Source organism: Dipodomys spectabilis, unplaced genomic scaffold, assembly GCF_019054845.1.
Source record: "Dipodomys spectabilis isolate Male_0828 unplaced genomic scaffold, ASM1905484v1 ptg000120l, whole genome shotgun sequence".
NCBI lineage: Eukaryota > Metazoa > Chordata > Mammalia > Rodentia > Heteromyidae > Dipodomys > Dipodomys spectabilis.
This window is the reverse complement of record NW_024870797.1, coordinates 4,647,142-4,668,353: the sequence shown is the minus strand read 5'-3', so window position 1 is coordinate 4,668,353 and position 21,212 is coordinate 4,647,142. Positions and strand designations below refer to the sequence as shown.

Genomic DNA, 21,212 nt, shown 5'->3' with positions numbered 1-21,212 from the left:
GAACTTACACTCACAGGGTGAAAGTGAAAGAATTTGCCATTTTGTCTTTATTCTTGATATCATTTAAAAGATTTGCTTATTTTTGTCCATTCTGGGGCTTGAACTCTGGGCCTTGGTGCTGTCCCTCAGCTCTTCAACTCAAAGAAAGTGTTCTACCATGAAATGAGCCACAGCACCAGTTACGGTTTTCTGGTGGTTTATTAGAGATAAGAGTCTCACAGACTTTCCAGCCTAGGCTGGCTTTGAACCGAGATCTGAGGATCTCAGCCTCCTGAGTAGCTAGGATTACAGGTGTGAACCATCGGTGCCCAGCTCTCATGTCATGGATTTTTTAGTTAACTTTGGTTTATGTTGTGCAGTTGAACCAGACTTTATTTGCCATGTGGGGTTTTTTTTGTTCCAGCATTATTTATTATTCTTGTCTTGATACCTTTTCAGTGAATCAGTTGAACAAATACAGTTTGCATCAATAATTCTAGCTAATTTAGAGTCACAGATTGAGAGAATTGCAGTTCCCAGGTCAGTCTGGGCAAAAACCAGTGAAAGGGAATAGCTTGCATGGTAGAGTACCTGTCTATCAAGGCCAAGATCACAAAAACAAAACAAAAAAATTATAAAAGCTTAAAATCATGTGTTTGTATGTATGTGTATATGTATGTATATATATTTGTTTGTGCTGTTATCAGGGCTTGAAAACAGAAATTTTCACTCTTACTCACCTTTTTCTCATGGCTGGTGCTCTACCATTTGAGTTTTACCTCCAATGCAGCTTTTCTGTTGTTAATTAAGAAATGGAATTGTGTTTTTCTGCCCACATTAGCTCTGAATTGCAATTCTCATTTCTTAGCCTCCTAAGTAACTAGGAGTCTGAGTCAGTGATACATGGCATAGAATGTAGTTTTTATAATATAAAAGAATAGAATATTATTTTATAATACAATATTTATAATAGAATATTGATTCATTCATTTACTCACTCATTATACCAATACTGCTGTTTGAACTCAGAGCCCAGGTTGGCTTTGCATCTAGACCATTAGATTTCAGCTACTTGAGTAGGTAGTTTTACAGGGTTGAGCCATCAGTTCCTAGTGTAAATAATAGCTATGAATGACTTGTTCTTGCTTGGAATCTTGATATTTTCCTCTAAGTTGATCTTTAGGTGTCTCTCTGATTAGAGGCTATGGATTTTAGCTATTTGGATAAGGATTAGTCCAAGAAAGGAAGTTGTGATGATTTTTGTGGTAATTCTTGTGGAATATTTCTTTACTCTGGCAGATAGCATAGTAATAATGCCCATGTATTCAGCTCTTGACTAGATGTCTTTTTCACTGTAAACTCGTTTATACTGACCAGTGCTTTTGTGTTTTTGGTCTGAATAAGTTACTAAAGTTTCTCTCCAGTTTGTGTGATAGACAGTTCAACAGATCAAGTAGATTGTATGTAAAAATTTCAAGGCAGTGATTATTGGAGGATATTTAAGGCAGATTGACTGAAGAACTGGAAAATAGAAAACTAGAAACTGTTAATGGTAGTCAAGTTCTTCTGGTATGAGAAAGTTCAACTTGTATTTAAAATGGATGCTGAGGCAATAAAAAAAAAACAGTAATTTAGTAATTTTGAGCAACTCTAGTATTTTAAAAATATAGGTTTAACTGAAATTTTCATATCCAAGTAACTTTTGGGAGTTGAGTTTTGCATTTAATTTTAAAATATATTGTAATGTTCTGCAATTCTTTTTTTAAAAAATAACATTGAGCACAAATTTGATTACAATTTACAGTTTTAAAAGAACTACAGAAAGACTACAAACTGAAAAAAAAATTACTTTTTTCCTGAATGTTTCTTTTATATTCTCTTTGGAGTATTCTTCTGTAAATACACTTGCTTGTTTTTTTAATTTTTTAATTATTATTATTTTTTTCTTCAGTCTAATGAAAAAGAAGTCAGAATATTTCTCTAGGTTTTTAGGCTTCTCTATTAGCTGTTGATTCATTCTTCCTTCAAATTATACTCATTGTAAAATATTAAGAATATATATAATGTCTTGTATTTTATTGCTAATGCATGTTATAGATATAAGAACTTTTGTTAAAAGTTTCTTTCCCTTACAGAATGCTGCCTTTTTATATGGTCTTGGTTTGGTGTACTTCTACTACAATGCATTTCATTGGTAAGTCTTATTTTATATTTTTCTAGTAAGTTGTGTTTAATAAACACAAAATATTAATGTTCATTAAATATGTTTTCAGTAGTTTCATTTTAACCTTTCTGGGCTTCTAAAAAAAGCTTAATTACCCATTCCCTTCATCTGTATATACTTGTAATTTTGGCCAGTATATGTGTTATGTTTCTGTTTTTGCTATTGGTGGTGGGATTTGAATTCATGGCCCAGGTTCTGGTCCTGAATTTTTTGCTCAGAGCTAGTGCTTTACCACAGCTTCACTTCCAGCTTTCTGGTATTTAATTGGAGATGATTTTCCCTGCCTGAGCTGGCTTTGAACCTCAATCCTCAGATCTTAGTCTTTTGATTAGTTAGGATTATAGGGATGAACTACCAGTGCCTGGCTATGTATTAGTTTTTGTTGCTGTGATAAACACTAGAGAGAAACTAAAATAGGAAAAATATAATTTTTGCTCATGGTTTTAGAAATTTTAGGCAATCATCTATTAACACTATTATTTGGAGTAATGACCCCCGTGACTTCCCCCAAGTTGATTAGTTGGTAATCAAGTCTTTATATGTTAGCCTTTGCAGGGACCAATCATGTCTTAACCATAGCAGACAATAATTTGTAACATAGTTTACTCTTCCTACAAATAGTATGTAACTAGTGAACCAATTATAAACTTCCCTTAGTTACCATTCACGATTGAGAATCAGATATGATCATAATATACAAAATGTTGAAAGGAATGGAAAAATTTTGACTATTTCCTGCTCTCATTTGAATGTTTTATAATTATAAAGGAAGATGAACAGGGATGCATATGGCCAAGATTTAGGTTATCCAGATTATTAATTAATTAGCTAGTTAGTTAATTAAATTTCACTGCTGGGGTCCTCCAGCTCTTGACTTTTTGTTCTAGACTAGTGCTCTACCACTTGAGTCGCATCTCCACTTCCAGTTTTTTTTCTGTTTAGTTAAGATAAGCATCTCATGGACTTTTCTGCCCAGGTTTACTTTGAACCTGTATCCTAAGATCTCAGCCTCCTAAGTAGCTAATATATAAGCATGAGGTTTCAGCACCTGATTTATCCTAATATTTATAGCATAGTTTTAAAATAGGAATTAATAAGCATTTAATATGACTATCCAAACGTAAATATTTATCTTAAACTTGTGTACCTTTGCCTACTAATTTTTTTCCTCCTCTACTTGTGACTGCTTAACCTGGAAGTACCAAATTATTTGTGAGAGAACATATAAATTATAGATCCTTATAATTTTTTTTATTGCTTTAAGTATTATGTGAGAGAGAGTGTATGTGCATGATGTGTGTGTGTGTGTGTATGTTCTGGTTGCTGAAACTGAGAGTCTATGTGCTGGTTCCTGTCCCTTAGACTTTTTTGCTTAAGGCTAGTTCTCTGCCACTTTAGTCACAGCTTCACTTGCAGGTTTTTGGTGTACTTTTCCTAGTCACAACCAGGATCTTCTTATCTCAGTTTTCTGAATAGCTATAGTATAGGTATGAGCCATTGGCATCCAGCTGCTTTATGTAATTTTACATTGAAACCAATTTAAATATTTAAAACCAATAATTGGGGCCAGTTTGAAATTTCTGTTAATTTCTTGAAATTCTACTCAGAGTATTCACAAGTTTTAACTTTTTGAAAGAGAGGAGGTCTTACCTTAATCCCTTAATTTTGATGATGGAGAAAAATAGATTTGTTAGTTTTACTTATTGTTATTTAATGATTTATTTAGTGAAATTGAGTCATCTGCGTAGTAAATATTTTGTTTTGTGGGGCTTGAATTCAGAGCCGAGGTATTATCGGAGAATTTTAGGGTCAAGACTAGCATTCTACTACTTTGAGTCACAGCCTCACTTCCAGCTTTTTGGTAGTTTATTGGAGATAAGAGTTTCTTGGACTTCCTTATCTGAGCTGACTTGGAATTCTGATCCTCTTTTCTTATCCTCCTGAGTAGCTTAGATTATAGGAATGATTCAGTGGCACCCAGCTTTAATGTAATACTTTAAAGATGTGTGCCTCTGTGTGTGTGTGTATGTATGAGTGTGTGTATGTGTGTGCTAGAATTTAGATTCAGGGCCTCTAGCTCACACTTGGCTTTTTCATTCCTGAATGACACTCTATTCCTTGAGTTATGTCGCCATTTCTAGGTTTTGGTTATCTGAAGATAAAAGCCTTAGGAATTTATGTGCCTGGGAACTCTGAATCTTAATCCTTAGATTTCAACCTTGTGAATAGAGAGAGTGCCTGGCATGAGATCTCTCTAATCATTTAAATTATTGGGAAGAGCACAAAAGGTTACAAAGTTTATGATAGGCCTAAAATTACATAAATTGTACTACATTATTTGTTCTACTTTTAGTCAGTTTTTTATTTTGTTTTTTGAAAATGAAAAACAGCTCTGAACTTAATTAGATAAAATCTAAGATTGGTCACAGATTGTATAGTTTGAGAATAGTTAAGGATACCTTTAGTTGGTCCATTTTTACATAGTATATTTTCCTTGGATTGAAGGTAAAAAAAGAAATTATAACAAAAAAGAGCCAGCTCAGATTCAGTTATTCATGATTAGGTTTTATGAGTTGTGAAAGATGGTTGTACCTTTTGATATGTCACTAAAAGATTTAAAAGTATTTTCCATGTGATTTTCTTTTAAAATACATATTGTTGTAATAAAAATATACTTAATCATAGATTTTTATGTGTATGTGTGTGTGGCTATTTTGGACGTTGACTGAGCCCTTGACCTTTGCTTCTTGAGGTTAGTGCTCTGTTACTTGAGCCACAGCTACACTTCCAGCTTTTATTTAGTATTTAATTCAAGATAAGAGTCTTACAAACTTTCTTGGGCAGGCTGACTGCCAACTGTAGTCCTCACATCTCAAGCTTTTTGAGTAGCTAGGATGACAGTTATGAATCACCAGCTCCTGGCTTACTCACTTTTTTGTTATTGTTGGGATTGGTTGTGGAGCTTGAACTCAGGGCTTAGGTGTTGTTCCAGAGCTCTTTTGCTCAAGGCTAGCACTCTACAACTTTGAGCAACAGCTCCACTTCTGGTTTTCTGGTAATTAATTGGACATCTGAGTTTCTTGGACTTTCCTGCCCAGTCTGGCTCATCCTTCTCAGTATCTAGGATTACAGGTGTGAGCCCAGCCTAATCACAGATTTTTGTAAGTATAAGAACTATCAAGGTAAAAAGAGTATTGCTTTATATTATTAGGTGTTGTGATTGGGATCTACATTTTTTTTTAACTGATTAGAATATTGGTATTTATTTTGTAACATTAAGGTTCTATATCTTTTTCTTTCAGGTATTTGGGGAAATAAAGTAATGCAGGAAAACAGATTTGCTTTGTTTCCAGTAATATTCTTTTTTCTTTTTATGGAGGAAGTGTAATAATTCATATAATTGAAGTAATAAAAAAGATTCAAAAAATGTCCAGAAGAAAATAGGTTCTATTACTTCATTTGTAATCAAGACATTTTATAAAGATAAAACAACTATGACAGATTATTGGATTAATAAGGATTAGAAGTCCCCAAAATAGTTCCACATGAAAATAAGCTTAATCTATGCAAAAATAAGTGTCTTATTTTTTTTTTTGGTGGAAGTAACATTGTTATTTACTACAAATTAAAATACTCTAGAGGAAACTTTTATAGAAAAATAAAAATCATCCTTCTACTATATCATTGTTACTTAGAATCATTTGTCAGTGGATTGTAAACTAAATATGCAAGGCAAAATTAAAGTTTATAAAAAGTTTATAAACTTTATAAAATAGATAAATTACAAAAAACTAAATTATACTAAATAATTGTCTCTTGGCCATTTTGTATTTGTATATAATTTGTTTTCTGAACATGAAAATTTGCACAACTAAAACTCAATTAGATAAAATCTAAGATTGCTCACAGATTCTGTAGTTTAAGAATAGTTAAGGATACCTTTTGTTGGTCCATTTTCACATAGTTAAAATTGCTTTTCAAGAACTTTCTGGCTGGCCCAGGCCTACTAGCATCTCAGGAAACTGAGCTCTGAAGATTGTGGGAGGAAGCTAGCCAGGGCAGAAAAATCAATGACATTCTTATTTCTGATTAGCAAGATGAAAAACAAAAACAAGTAGAGATGGCTCAAGAGGTGGAGTGTGATCCTGGAGCAGAAAAAGCCAAGGGAAAGCACAGGACTCTGTAAGGCAGGCAGGCAGGCAGGCAGGCAGGCAGGGCAGGAGGGAGGGAGGAAGGGAAGGAGGGAAGGAAGCAAGGAAGAGAGGAAGGGGGGAAGGGAAGAAGGGAGAACAGGACTTTCTTTGTTTATTTATTGTTGGTTGTAGGGTTTGAACGCAGGATCTGAGCACTGTCCCTGAGCTCTTTTTGCTCAAGGCTGGAACTCTACCACTTTGAGCCACAGTGGTTCTGGTTAATTGGAGACAAGAGTCTCATGGACTTTACTGCTGAGGTTGGCTTTGAATTTTGATCCTCAGATCTAAGCCTCTTGAATAGCAAGGATTACAGGTGTGAACTACCACCCCCTCTCCCAGCCAGAACTTTCTTATAGCCCTCTATAGTCAGAAATTATTTTTAAAATTTTATTAGAATGTTCTTTTTTGCCAAATAATACAATAAATTGAAAAAAATTCTGAGCATCTTTCTTGTTTTCTAAACTTTTTTAAACAACTCAAATATGTATTAAAGGACTGGGAAGGTGGCTCAATGGTAGAGTGTTTGCCTCACATGCATGAGGCCCTGGGTTTCTCAGCACCACATAAGCAGAAAAAGTTGGAAGTGGCGCTGTGGCTCAAGTGGTAGAGCGCTAGCCTTGAGCTGAAGAGCTGAGGCACAGTGCCCAGGCCCAGAGTTCACTCCCCATGACTGACAAAAACCAAAACCAAAAAAAACAAATATGTACTAAAATAGTGCTGTATTAAAATTGAGCAGCCAGAATGTTTTTTTAATACTATTAAGTAAAATATATACTTTAAAAACTTAAGTTTCTTTTGTCTACTTTTTCTCAGGGCAATTAAAGCATTTCAAGAAGTACTTTATGTTGACCCCAGCTTTTGTCGAGCCAAGGAAATTCATTTACGGCTTGGGCTTATGTTCAAAGTAAACACAGACTATGAATCTAGTTTAAAGGTAGGTGATTGAGACCAACCCCCCCCACCCCCTGCCAATTATTTGATGAGTTTGTGTATGTGTGTTTGTGTGTGTGTGTGTATGTGTGTGTGTGTGTCTTTGTTAAATGCTATTGCAAGAATTGAAAATTCAGGATATGGATTAAAAAGACTAGGTTTGATTGACAGGCAGAAAAATAAATGCTTAACTTTTAAAGTGTTAAGATTCTTAGCTATACTCAGGTACTACAGACCTAACTTCTTAGGAAGCTGTGATCTGAGGATCATAGTCAAACCAGCCTTACAGACAGAGCTGTGAGACTCTGCTGTCCAAATAACCAACAAAACTCAAAAAGTGGAGGTGTGTTTTGAGTGGGACAGTCCCAGCCATGGGTGGAAAAAGCTCAGTAACACACACACACACACACACACACACACACACAGTAACACACACACACACACACACTTAAATCTATTCTCTCCTACTCTTGCTTTTTAAAAGGTTTTGTGAGCTGGAGATGGTGCAACTATTGATTTTATTTTAGCATCAACATTAATTTCAACCATCATTGAGAAGAGAAATTCATGATGATGTTTTAATCTTTGACTGTCAGTTAGATTTTGAATGTGTTTCTTTAGATAACTCTTGACTTCTAGCTGCAGAAAACGTGTTAGAGCAAAATTAACATTATCATTTAGGCTTTTTATTTTATATAAATATTATTAACCCATTATATATATCAACATGGATCAATGTGGTATTTGTATGTTGAACAAAGTCATGCACCTTGTACCTCTATCCTCCATCTTTCTTAGTCTCTACAAATCACTTTTCAACTTGCAGGTTAACTCTTTATGGCTTATACATATGCAAGAAAGGAAGTATGATACTAGTATTCTTGTGTCGAGTTCATTTCATTAAATTTTCCATAATTAATCCATTTTGCTGGAAATGGTAGCATTTTATTCTTGTTTATGGTTAAATATAGGTCTATTTTGTATACACCCCATATTTTCTTTATTCCTTTTGATCAAGGGATGGTTATAAGTAGCTTATAGGTATGATCCAGTGGAGCCTAAAGTTTAGTCTTTATATTGAATTCTTTGATTTATATTCTGCAGCAAGCCTTGTAATCTTTGTGGTTTTTCCAGAATGTTTTACTGTTATTGGAACTATGAATTCAGAACAAATTTTTATTTAAAAATCTAAGTACAAATATGTAACAAATTGTAATTTTGCAATCTGTAGCTAATTGTGTTTGATAGATAATGCAGTTTGACATTACTAATCTGGTGTAGACACTTTACTGAGAGTTCACTTTAGAATATAGTTAGATTTTATACCAGTGTTACATGAAAGAAAAAAAAGTGTTTTTTTAAAGTGAGATATTAGCTCACTATATTTACTACTCCATAGACTGCTGCTATGGCTTGAATATGTTCCTCAAAAAATATGTGAAAATATAATCTTAAGTGTAGTAGTGTTAGTACGATATGTGTGGTATGTTGTTTTCATTTCATCTTCATGAAAGGATTAATGCAGAATATAAGCCTCAATATTATAGGTTTAAATTCTAGGTATGTAATGACTTCCATCAGGTTTTGATGTGTGAAGAAGACACACATCAGTGCATCCTCTCAATCATTGAAATACTAGACTCTAGAACTATGAATTGAGTATATTTCTTTTTGTTGTTAACAAGTATGTAGTATTCTAGTATGATACCACAAAACAGATACATTCTTATTAAGCTGTTTATACGTGAGTAACTGTACCAGAGCTTGTATACATAGCCTGGGCACTGTCATTTATCTTTTTTGCTCAAAGCTAGTATTCTTCCACTTTACCTCAGCCTTACTTCCAATCTTTTTGGTGGTTAATTGGAGGTGAGAATCTCACAAATTTTCCTGCTTGAGTTGGTTGTTGTTGTTTTTGTTGTTGTTGCTGCTGTTGGTCGTGGGGTCTGAACTCTGGCCTTGGCACTGTCCCTCAGCTCTTCAGCTCAAGGCTAGCGCTTTACCTCTTGGGCCACAGTACTACGTCCAGCCTTTTCTGCTTATTTGGTGCTGGGGAATTGAACCCAGGGCCTTATACATAGAAGGCAAGCACTCTATCACTGAGCCACCTGCTTGAGTTGTTTTTGAACCAAGATCCTCAGATTTCAGTCTCTTAAATAGTTAGGATTACAGGGACAAGCCAATTTGTTGGACTTTACCTGGCTTGTCTTTTCATTTATAGCACACAAAATAAATTTAATGTAATTTTAATAACCATAGGATTTTCAGAATGATAAATTAACATTACTTCAATTTTAAGTTACCAATTTATTATAAAAAATTACTGTAGTAACCATATTAACTCTTGTCAGCCTGTCCTGGGAAGCTGGAATTCTGTAGCTGGTTCTTGTATTCTAGCTTCTCAAGGGGCTAAAACCTTCTGACATTGAAGTTTGAGGCCAGCTGACACAGAAAAGACTTGGAAACTATTATCACCAACTAACCAGAAAAACTCTGGATTGGAGGTGTGACTCAAGTGGTATAGAGTACTAGCACTGAGCAAGAAATTGGGAGTTAAAAGTCTACGGTGCTGCATTAAAGCTCTGGTATTGCAACATACACATGCACACTTATATACATACAAGATGTTGCTTCATTGATGACTCATTTAGGAAAAATATTTATAATTTTAAGATTTGTTACACTTGAAAAAATAATATAAAGTCTGGGGCTGGGAAGGTGGCTCAGTGTAGAGCACTTGCCTTGCATGCCTGAGGCCCTGGGTTCAATTCCTCAGCACCACATAAACAAAAAGAAAAAAGCCGGAAGTGACGCTGTGGCTCAGGCGGTAGAACGCTAGCCTTGAGCTGAAGAGCTGAGGGACAGTGCTCAGGCCCAGAGTTCAGGCCCCACGACCGGACACCCCCCCCCCCCCCCCAAAAAAAAATAATAATATAAAGTCTGAGAGGTACAGGTGATTTTTGTTGAGTTAATACATTCTTTTTTCTTTTTTTTGGGGGGGGGGTCTGATTGTGGGGCCTGAACTCTGGGCCTGGGTGCTGTCTCTCAGCTCTTCAGCTCAAGGCTAGTGCTCTACCACTTGAGCCACAGTGCCACTTCCGGCTTTTTTCTTATGTGATGCTAAGGAATCGAACCCAGGGCCTCAGGCATGCAAGGCAAGCGCTCTAACACTAAGCCAACTTCCCAGCCCACATTCTTTTTTCTTAGTCTGGTTTTGCTTTTCTTATTAGCTGTATGTTTTCAGGTTTTAGTAAAAATAATGTACCTCATCAGCTCATATACCATAAGCACCTGTCAATTTATTCCTAATCTAATATATTTATAACTGTTATAATATTAATATCTGAAATAGGCTTCAGAATTTAGTTTTTTAAGCTTTCTATTTGCACTGTCCTAGAATATTGTAAGTAGGGTAGTGGAGGGAATTTGAATTTAGGACATTTGATAAGTTAATGCTCTACTTCTAGCTTTGTTTTTTGAGTATAAGAAAGAATTTATCCCTCATCTGAAACCCCACAAGTTATATTGGCAAAAGAACATTTATTTACAAAGAAAAGCGAATGAATTTTGTACATTGCCCATGATATAAAGAACTCTGAGTACATTGATGGAGAGTTTATTAGAAGATGGATTTCTATGGTATCTTAACAAAAGAAAAATAACAGAAATGAAATAGCAAAATCAACTTTCAGCAGCGTTGAGTTAACTTTTGGATATAATATTGTGTTAACTTTTTGCATAAATATTGTGATAGTGCTCAACTTAATTTTTCCTACAGAGAGTGGTTTTCAAGCATCATTTACTGAAAATGCTAGCTTAAATTATAAATGTAAATAAAAAGCCTATGTACGTTATTTACACGAAAATTTCCAGCGGTACTGTTTATTTATTACCATTGTTATGCCATATCAAATAGAAAATATTAAATTTTGTTCATAGTGTGAGTATACTAGTTGGTTAACATAGATATGTACTCAATGTTCACACTGATTTTGTACTTAAAGCTATTAAGACTCTTAACCAAGAAAATTTGATTAGGAATACCTACATATATCACTTTTCCTCCTAAACATTAAATATCAGTCTATCTAACAGAACTTAAAATATGTGCATTGACAATGTATGTGATTTTCAACTTGATTGACCTTTTATAATATCACAATTGATTATTACAGTATCACAACTGATTATTAAATAAAATTATAAAGCAAGTGTCTTAGGATGTGTATGCTGTACTGGGATTCGAACTCTGGTCACTATCACTTGAGTCACAGTATAAAAACCTGTCAAAAGATTATTTTTTTGGAAGAGTCTTTGGTTTTTGCCTGGTATCAGCCCTAGATGTGGATCATTATCTCCTTGCCTTATCTCCCAGACAGGTGTAGTTACAGGAATATATCACCACATTGATTTGGTGCATGATATTTCACTTATGAATTTCAAGATGCACTCTCAGTGTTATGAAACATTCTTTTTAAAAATTTAGTGGTTATTTTTTCTAATTTTATTGATTTTAATCATTTTTGGTTTAACAAGGCATTGAATCCAGAGACTTATTCTAGGCAAGCACCCTAACATTAAGCCTTCTCAGTCCTATTAATTATTACAGTATTATGAAATTTGGTTTCTACAGTGGAGAATTATGAAGAGTATCTATAACCAATTTTTTGAAGTTGAGGAAAAAACAAAATTTGGCTTCCAAAATCATGTCTAATTTTATGATAATCTTTGATGTAATAAAACACAATTGTGTTCTTTAGATTTTTTAAAAATTATTTTTAACAAGTTCTAACAAAGAGTATCAGTTCAACATATGAGAATTTCAAAAAAATAAATTGAAGCCCCTGTCCGTATAAATGTTAATATTCTCTTCAAGTTAAAATATTAGTAAATGGCACTTCAAATATAATAACTTATTCAGCAATAAGTTATGAATGATAGTAACTTTGTTTCAGTTAATAAAACATTTTAGTTATATCCAAGTTTCATTATGCTCTTGTAGACTTCAACATCATGGAAAAAATTCATGTACCTCTAATTTAACACAATATTTTTACTTTGCATTTGCAGCATTTTCGGTTAGCTTTGATAGACTGTAACCCCTGTACTTTGTCCAGTGTTGAAAGTAAGTATTTTAAGTATAACACTTGTTTTTGTTTTTTCAAATTATTATCATGAATACATTTATGGTTACTACAACTTTGTTTCTGTGACTAGCTGAAAAGAAAAGCAGGAAGATACATTCTTGACTCAGAAAGTGTAAAACATATTTATTCAGTTAATTTTCTTTTTAAAAAGTACTGAATTACTCACTACTTCAATAAAAGAGAAAGAAGAAAATCAGACCTTAGATGTTTTAGATGACAAAATTTATTTTTACTCACAGCACTGATGATGATTTCCTGATTTCTTTCAGGAATTTTACAAGATTATTTCCAGTTGAATCTTTTTTAAATCGAAAAAGTAATTTCTCTTTTAATGTCTTACAATTTACACATTTCATGTGCTTTTACTATCTTTGAAAGTTCTTGTGATATTGTAAAAATCACAAAGCAAATGTTAAAATCTGAGTAAAATACAGTTTTTAGTTATTCATAAGCCTTATTCTTACCTTACATCTTTCAAAAGCACACAACTTTGGAGCTATTTATAATAAATGACTATAACCAACAGTTTTGAAGTGATAATGTAACAGCATTATGATTATGTTCTGAATAGTTTTTTAAAATCTGAAATATAAAAACATTGCAATAAAGCTTAATATCCTTTATAGTTGTTAATTTCATTGCCATGTTGGACATTTTTTTTTTGTTGTTATATGAAGTTAGCTACCCTTTTAAATTAAATTTAAGAACTATGGGAAGCTTATTTTGTGAAAGATGTAAGTAGCATATGGATTGATATGGCCAGAGTAATGGAACATGAGTTTTATGGAACATAAAACTTAAATCTGATGTAAATTCAGGTGACATGAAGATGTCATTTACTACTGATTTTTTCCCCTTTATTAGATTACTAAAAATAGGAAGAATTTGGGGTCTAGGTTTTGTCATTTTACTTTCATAAAGCTAGAATCCAGTTTTTCTCCAGTAATAAAATAAGGTAAAAATTTTATTAAGTCGATTTGAAATAGTAAGGAAGAATATGGTAAAAAAATAAATTAACGAAAGAAATTATTGATGAAAATGGTAGTATAATAGAAAAGTATCACTTTTTCTATTTATATGGCTTTATTTGAAAACAAGTCAACCAGAAGAAGGGAGAGTTTATGAGTTGGAATAAACAAAAGAAATACCAATTAAATTTTCTCTTTTTTTAAAATGAAAAAAAAAATAAATTAATGGAGGGACTGGGAAGATGGCTCAATGGTAGAGTGCTTGCCTTGCATGCATGAGGTCTCCTGGGTTCGATTCTTCAGTATCATTATAAGCAGAAAAAGCCAGAAGTGGTGCTGTGGCTCAAGTGGTAGAGTGCTAGCCTTGAGCTGAAAAGCTCAGGGACAAGCACCCAGGCCCAGAGATCAGGCTGTACGGCCGGCAAAAAATAAAATAAAATAAATGGAGAAGAAAATCTCTTAAACTTTGTAGACAAAGAATTATTAATGTATGTACAATTTAGGGGCTGAAGTTACAGTGAAAGTGAAAAAGTACCTGTTTAGCAAGAAGACAAGTTCAGTACTGAGTACTAAAACCAAAATTGGGAAAAGATAGAAAGAGGAAGACAGATAGATACTTGGCATATAAAGTTTGACAGATTCTAATAAATAGAAGACCCTAAAAATAAAAATAATATTGCCATAGTTAAATAAAAATAAGAAAATCAGACTTACATAATATTTGTAATTTTTTGGGGGGTTTAGTGTGTTGATCACTGTTATTATTAGTGAGTTGTTCATATTCTGGCATAAGGAAATTGGGCATTAAAAAGATCTATAAGTCTTCAGGCACCGGTGGTTCATCCAAGCTACTCAAGAGGCTGAAATCTGAGGATCTTGGTTCAAAGCTAGCCTATCTCCAATAAACTACCAGAAAACAGGAAGTGGTGCTGTAGCTAAAGTGGTAGGTCACTTGCCTTAAGCTGTAAAGCTTAGGGACAGAGCTCAGGCCCAGAGTTCAAGGCCCATGACCAACCAAAAAAAAAAAAAGACCTATAAGTGAATGCCAGAAAATTGTGTGTAGAATTTTTATGTATGCTTTATAATATCAACTTTTAAGGTTGACACTGTGTGTGTGTGTATGTGTGTGTGTGTTGGTACTGAGGCTTGAACTTAGGGCATAGGCATTGTCCTGAGGCTTTTTGCTCAAGGCCAGGGCCCTACCTCTGAACTACAGCTGGCTTTTTGGGTAGTAAATTGGACTTCACTACCCAGGATTGCTTCAAACCATGATCCTCAGTTCTCAGCCTCCTCGTTAGTGATTACATGTGATTATGGCTTTCAAAACCACATAGCTTTGGAGCTATTTATAATAAATTGCTGTAATCAACAATTTTGAAAAAACGTCAAGTGATAATGTGACAACATTATATGATTATGTTTTGGATAGTTTTTGTAGTCTGAAATCTAAAAATAATATTTTGAAATAAAGCTGAATATTGTTTATGCTTATAGTAATCACTTGTAATCACAAGTGTGAGCCAGCAGTGTTCAACTTCATTTTTTCTTTCTTTAATTAATTTACCTAGTAATTCTGTTCTCTGTATTTTTAGAAATGTCTATATAGTATTTCATATGTAGGACAGACTAATCAAAAGCATGTATTATTTAGTAACTTTTTATAAGGTAAAATATAGTACTTGTCAAGATAAATAATTTTAGGAATAGAAACATGGCTCAGTAGTAGAGTGCCTGCCTAGGAAGCATAAGGAACTGATTTCAAATCTTCAATATCTGAAAAAAATGAAAAGGTATAAAATTTAAAGGTTTCTTCATGCTTATTGGAATTAATATAATTACGTAGTTTAAATTTACTTAATTACTAATAATGATTTTGTTACTAGGCTCATGAATTTTGCTAGTATTATTTACATATTATTTTATTAAAATACATTTTATACATAAATCAAATTATATTCTATAGATGTAGAATATTCGCATGCTCAATTTTGCTGTTTTATTTTAAACTTGGCTATTAAAATTGATTCTTTTTTGGCTATTGAAATTGATTCTTTTTTTTTCATGACCCATTACAGTTCAATTTCATATTGCTCACTTGTATGAAACTCAGGTAAGTATTTTAATTTATCCTTTTCTTAAAAACAACTGTGTTTGTTTTGTTTTGGTCACTGTGTCAAAATACCTTAAAAAAAAAAAAACTTAGAAGAATTAAAATTGTTCTATGGTGTCCTGATCCTTGCGGTTTGCAAAGAACTGGGAAGGAACTAGTGCTGGAAAGGAGCTCACGGTTGAGAGAAGCTACTTAACTTTTTGTTTGCTAGGAAGCAAAGAAGCAAGGAAGTAAGAAAGAGAGAGAAGGGAGTAAAGGGAGACTAGAAGGAGGGGGGGGGGAATGAGTGAGAATGAGAAAGAAGGAAAGAGAGAGGGAGAGAAAGAATATGATCCAGGCATAAAATGTATCTTTCAGAGATATGGTCCCCCTGGTGCACTTTCTCTTAACTAGGCCTATACAAATAGTTTTCTCTGCTATTGACTGTTCAATAGATTAACTCATTATTCCATTTAATCATCAATCTATTTCATCATGCTAAAGTTAGTACATTTGCAACCCAATCATTTTTTCATAATACCATTGTGCACAATCGTTAACACATAATGTTAGAGGACGCTTCATATCTGAGTCTTAATAGTAGCATATGATAGAAATCTGCATTTTGCCCTAGAGAACGTAAAATATGCCAGAAAGCTTGATGTTTTAAATGAAATGAACATGTAAGACAATTTTATTTATTTTACATATTTTATTCTCAGATATAACATTTAACTCTTAAGAAATTTAAAGTTTTTGTTTACTGATAAAATTAGACCAGCTGCTGGTGGCTCACATCTGTAATCCTAGCTACTCAGGAGGCTGTGATCTGAGGATCTCATTTCAAAGCCAGCACTGGCAGGAAAGTCTGTGAGACTCTTATCTTCAATAAACCACCAGAAAACCAGAAGTGGCATTGTAGCTTAAATGGTAGGGTTCTAGCCTTGAGCTAAAGAGCTGAGGGACAGTGCCCAGACCCAGAGTCAAGCTCCATGACTGACCAAAAAAAAAAAAAAAAATTAGAACACATGAAGAAATTGGAGATTTTTATTTAATGTTTATAAATGTACCTTAATAACTTAGCTCAATAGTAGCTACTCAGGAGGCTGAATTCTGAATTCAAAGCCAGCTTGTGCAGAAAAGCCTGTGAAACTCTTTTATCTCCAACAAACAACCAGAAAACTAGAAATGGTGCTGTGGCTCAAGTGGTGGAGCACTTTCCTTGAGCTGAAGAGCTCAGGGACAGCACCCAGGCCTAGAGTTCAAGCACCACAACTAGCAGAAAAAAAGAAAGAAATTGAAATTTACAAGTAAATGGTAAAATATCCTATGTTAAGGTTGAGAAATTCAAAATATACCTATATTTCATAATCTAAGACTAGATTCAGAAGCATTTTGCAAAACATAAACATACAGAGATGGATATATTCTGAGTAAAGTTATCTTGAGCAAGAACAGAGCTGGTAAGATCACATTTCCTGTTTTAGAAGTCTATTACAAGCTGTGTGTTGGTGCTGCACATCTGTAGTCCTAGCTACTGAGGAGGCTGAGATCTGAGATCTGTGATTTGAAGCCAGCTGTGTTTTATCTCCAAGTAAACACCAGAAAACCAGAAATGGAGCTGTGGCTCAACTGGTAGAGCCATTGGAACAAAAAAGCTTAGGGACAGCACTTAGTCCCCAGTACCTGCATGCAGATGTGCATGTTAAAACTGTGTGCACACACATAAAACTGATCACAAAAGTATAATAAGATGGAAAAGTACTTTCATGTAACAGTGCACATAAACCCATGGATCAGAATATAAGACTGAGCCATGAATTTGCTTATTGTATGATTAATTGATTTTATGCAATAGGAAAAGAACATTACTAATTAATACTGTTGGGGAAAATTAATTATCATTATGAAGTAAAATTGATTGTCTTAATTAGTGAAGAGTTAAGCATTAGATTTTGAGCTGTGTGTGTGTGTGTTGGGGGCGGGGAGAGGGGTACTGGTGGCTCACACCTGTAATCCTAGCTACTCAGAGGCTGAGATCTGAGGATTGTGATTGAAAGCCAGTCTGGGCAAGGAAAGTCTGTGAGACTCTTATCTACAATTAACCACCTGAAAACTAGAAGTAGTGCTATGGCTCAAGGGGTTGAGCACTCGCCTTGAGCTGAAGAGCTCAGGGACAGGGCCCAGGCCCAGAGTTCAAACCCTCCCCCCCCCCCCCCCAAAAAAAAAGAACCACGTATATATGTGTGTGTGTGTGTGTGTGTGTGTGAGAGAGAGAGAGAGAGAGAGAGAGTACTACCATCTGAACTCAGGACCTAGGGGCCTTCTCTTAGATTTTTTTGCTCATGGCTAGCACCTATCACTTGAGCAATGCATACATGCATACATGCCTTTTTGCTGGTCTCATGTACAAAGCCAGTCAAAGCAAAAAGTTGACAATACTCTAGTGGGTTAGTTTGGTAACAAATCTCTCACTCCAGCTAGGGGGGAATCATACTAGCTGGGCACAGTGGTGCATGTCGTCAGCCATATGGATAAGCACAAATAGGAGAATTTTGGTCTAGACCTGGCTCAAGCATGAAGCAAGACCTTATCTCAAAAATAAAAGGGCTAGTGGAGTGGCTCACATTCAAATTCCAGTATGATCACATGATTCAGTAATTTCAGTTCTTGGTGTAGATCTCAAAGAAATTCTGTCAGTCTCTTAAAGAAATAACTATACTGTTCTGTTTACTGTTGTATTATATATATTTTTCAAAATGCAGATATAACATTACCATATATATATATAAACTAAAGAGAATGTGTATATGTATATTTTCTTTCTTTTTTTCTTTCTGTTGATCATGGGGCTTGAACTCTGGGCGTGGGCACTGTCCTTCAGCTTGTCAGCTCATGGCACTACCACTTGAGCCACACTGTCACTTCTGTTTTTCTGGTGGTTAATTGGAGATAAGAGTCTCACAGACTTTCCTGCCTGCTCTGGCTTTTTAACTGTGATCCTCAGATCTCAGCCTCCTGAGATTACAGGCGAGAGCAACCAGCTCCCAGCAATATATAGATATATTTAGTCTTTAATGTGTTGTTGCCTGTATTGAAATGTTTTAAGTACACATGCCTGTTCCATGCATTAGCAACCCTGTTAACAACTGAGCCATGTCTCTAATCCCTAATTTCACAGCTTTTACCTATATGCATAGATCTCCAAAGTGTTAACATTAATTATATAGGTAATGGGGAGTTGAATTTTTTTCACTCTTTGTCCTGGTCCCAGAGCTTGAATTCTGGGTACTATCCCTGAACTTTTGGGCTTAACACTAGCATTCTATGAGTCATGGCTCTACTTCTGGTTTTTGCTGGATAAAGAATCTCAGAGTCTTTAGTAATATCATTGGGGCAAATTAGTAAAAATAGTAAATCTTTGTTGTTGTTGTTGCTGCCAGTCCTGGGGCTTGAGTTCATGGCCTGGATGTTATTATTGAACTTTTGTGCTCAAGATTAGCCCTCTACTATTAAAGCCATTTTTAGAATTTCGGTGGTTATTTAGTCCTAGTGGACTTTACTGCCTGGACTGGCTTCCAACTACAATCCTCAGACCTTAGCTTCCCAAGTAGCTAAGATTGTAGATGTAAGCTACCTGGGCCTGATTGTCTAAGTAGATATTTCTTATAGCTTACTTAAAGTTAAAGGCAGCATTCATGTTGAAAACTAGGTTTCCCAAGGTTATACAGAATTAGGGAAATTACAGTTTAGAGAATTTATTAAAAAAATACATAGATGCTATTGCATGTTAGTAGAAATTTGAAGATAAAGAGGAAATATAAGCCGGGTATAGGTAGTGCATGCCACCCATGTAATCCTAGCTACTTAGGAGGCTGAGATCTGAGGATCACAGTTCAAAGCCAGTTCAGGTAGGAAAGTCCATGAGACTCTTATCTCCAATAAACCACTATAAAACTGGAAGTGGCGCTGTGGCTCAGTGGTAGAGCATTTGCTTTGAGCTGAAGCGCTGATCACTTTGAGCTGAAGCGCTGAGGAATAGTGCCCAAGCCCAGAGTTCAAGCCCCACAACCAGCAAAAAAAAAAAAAAAAGAAGAAATATTTTCTAGCAAAATTTTTAAATGGTAATTAATTTATCAATAATGTGACTGGTTTTTTGAATTCATTATACAGAATTTGAAGGGAATTGAATGTATAAATTTTCTTCTGTATTAATATATATGCTTTTCTTTCAAACAAATTAATATTATCATGAGGATTTTTTTTTCTTTTGGTGCCAGTAACTTGAGCTAAGGCTCTAGGTGTCCTCCTTTGTTTTTTTGGTTTCTGTTTTTGTCTTATATTTGTTTCTTTTTTTGTGCTTATAACTGGTGTTTTACCACTTTAGCCACATCTCTACTTATTGCTTTTTTTAAAATTGTTCATTAGAGATAAGAGTCTCTGCTCAAACTGGCTCTGAACTGATCTCATCTTCTGTTGCCCAGCTCTGAAAATGTTTTAGAATTTTTTTCTGCAGAAATGTAAAGAGAACAGTCAAAAACTGCCATCTACAAAAAGTTGCATAAATACACAAATAAGAAATCACAGGTAAAATAGTCATTAGATATAATGTTTTTGTTATTGTTTTTTTTTCCCCTGTCGGTCATGGGGCTTGAACTCTGGGCCTGGCGCTGTCCCTGCGCTCTTCAGCTCAAAGTGAACACTCTACCACTTGAGCCACAGCGCCACTTCCGGTTCTCTAGTGGTTTATTGGAGATAAGAATCTCACAGACTTTCCTGCCCGGGCTGGCTTTGAACCGCAATTATCAGGTCTCAGCCTCCTGACTAGCTAGGATTACAGGCCACCAGCGCCCGACTTAAGTTTTTAATTTTTAAAAGGTATTTATTGTTATTGCCATTACCACCATCATTATTATTATTTACAATAATAGGGTTTGGTCCTGGGGTCTTTGCATTTGGTAAGCAAGCACTATACCTGTACCACTGAACAACCCAATAGTATAAAACTACATTTACTTAGAAGAAGACCTCATCTCAGGTTTTTTAAGTGTACTTTTTTAATTAGAACTTTGTCCAAAGGTTTTTTTTTATTTATTTTTTATTTTTTTTGGTCTGGTTGTGGGGCCTGAACTCTGGGCCTGGACGCTGTACCTCAGCTCTTCAGCTGAAGGCTAGCGCTCTACCACAGCACCACTTCCAGCTTTTTTCTTTTTGCTTATGTGGTGCTGAGGAATTGAACCCAGGGCCTCATGCATGCAAGGCAAGCGCTCTACCACTGAGCTACCTTCCCAGCTCCTGTCCAAAGTTTTAATAAAGATAAAATAGCTAAAATTCTTAAACATTTGATGAAAATCAACATAATTCCATAACATGGATAAGAAGAAAGACAAAGCTATAATAATTACTAACATTTTTCTAAAAAGGGTCTGTTACTCCTAATTTAGTGAGTATTCAGTAACTTCATGCCTATACAAAAAATTGGCCAATTTATTGAGAGACACAATGGCCAAGTGAAAAATCACTGAAGTCTTATGTATATTGATACTGAATTAGTATATTAAGGGAGTTGAAAATTAACAAGTTTAGTTGATTTTTTTTTTTTTTAAGGTAAATGATACTACTTCTTTTTTAAACCAGTCCTAGGGCTCTTGAACTTATGGCCTTGCTGTCCCTGAGTGTGTT

At 34.7% G+C, this 21,212-nt stretch overlaps 1 protein-coding gene across 7 annotated transcripts in view; it reads left to right on the top strand.

Annotated features, from left to right (window-relative positions):
• The window catches only part of LOC122115517 (histone demethylase UTY-like), a 143,968-nt gene that overhangs the window by 47,658 nt on the left and 75,098 nt on the right, over nucleotides 1-21,212 (top strand). For all 7 annotated transcript variants that reach the window (XM_042689012.1, XM_042689009.1, XM_042689010.1 and 4 more), the window contains exons 5-8: nucleotides 2,115-2,173; nucleotides 7,210-7,330; nucleotides 12,397-12,451; nucleotides 15,517-15,551. In XM_042689012.1, coding sequence (XP_042544946.1) covers nucleotides 2,115-2,173; nucleotides 7,210-7,330; nucleotides 12,397-12,451; nucleotides 15,517-15,551 — 270 coding nt within the window. The remainder of the gene's footprint in view (nucleotides 1-2,114; nucleotides 2,174-7,209; nucleotides 7,331-12,396; nucleotides 12,452-15,516; nucleotides 15,552-21,212) is intronic.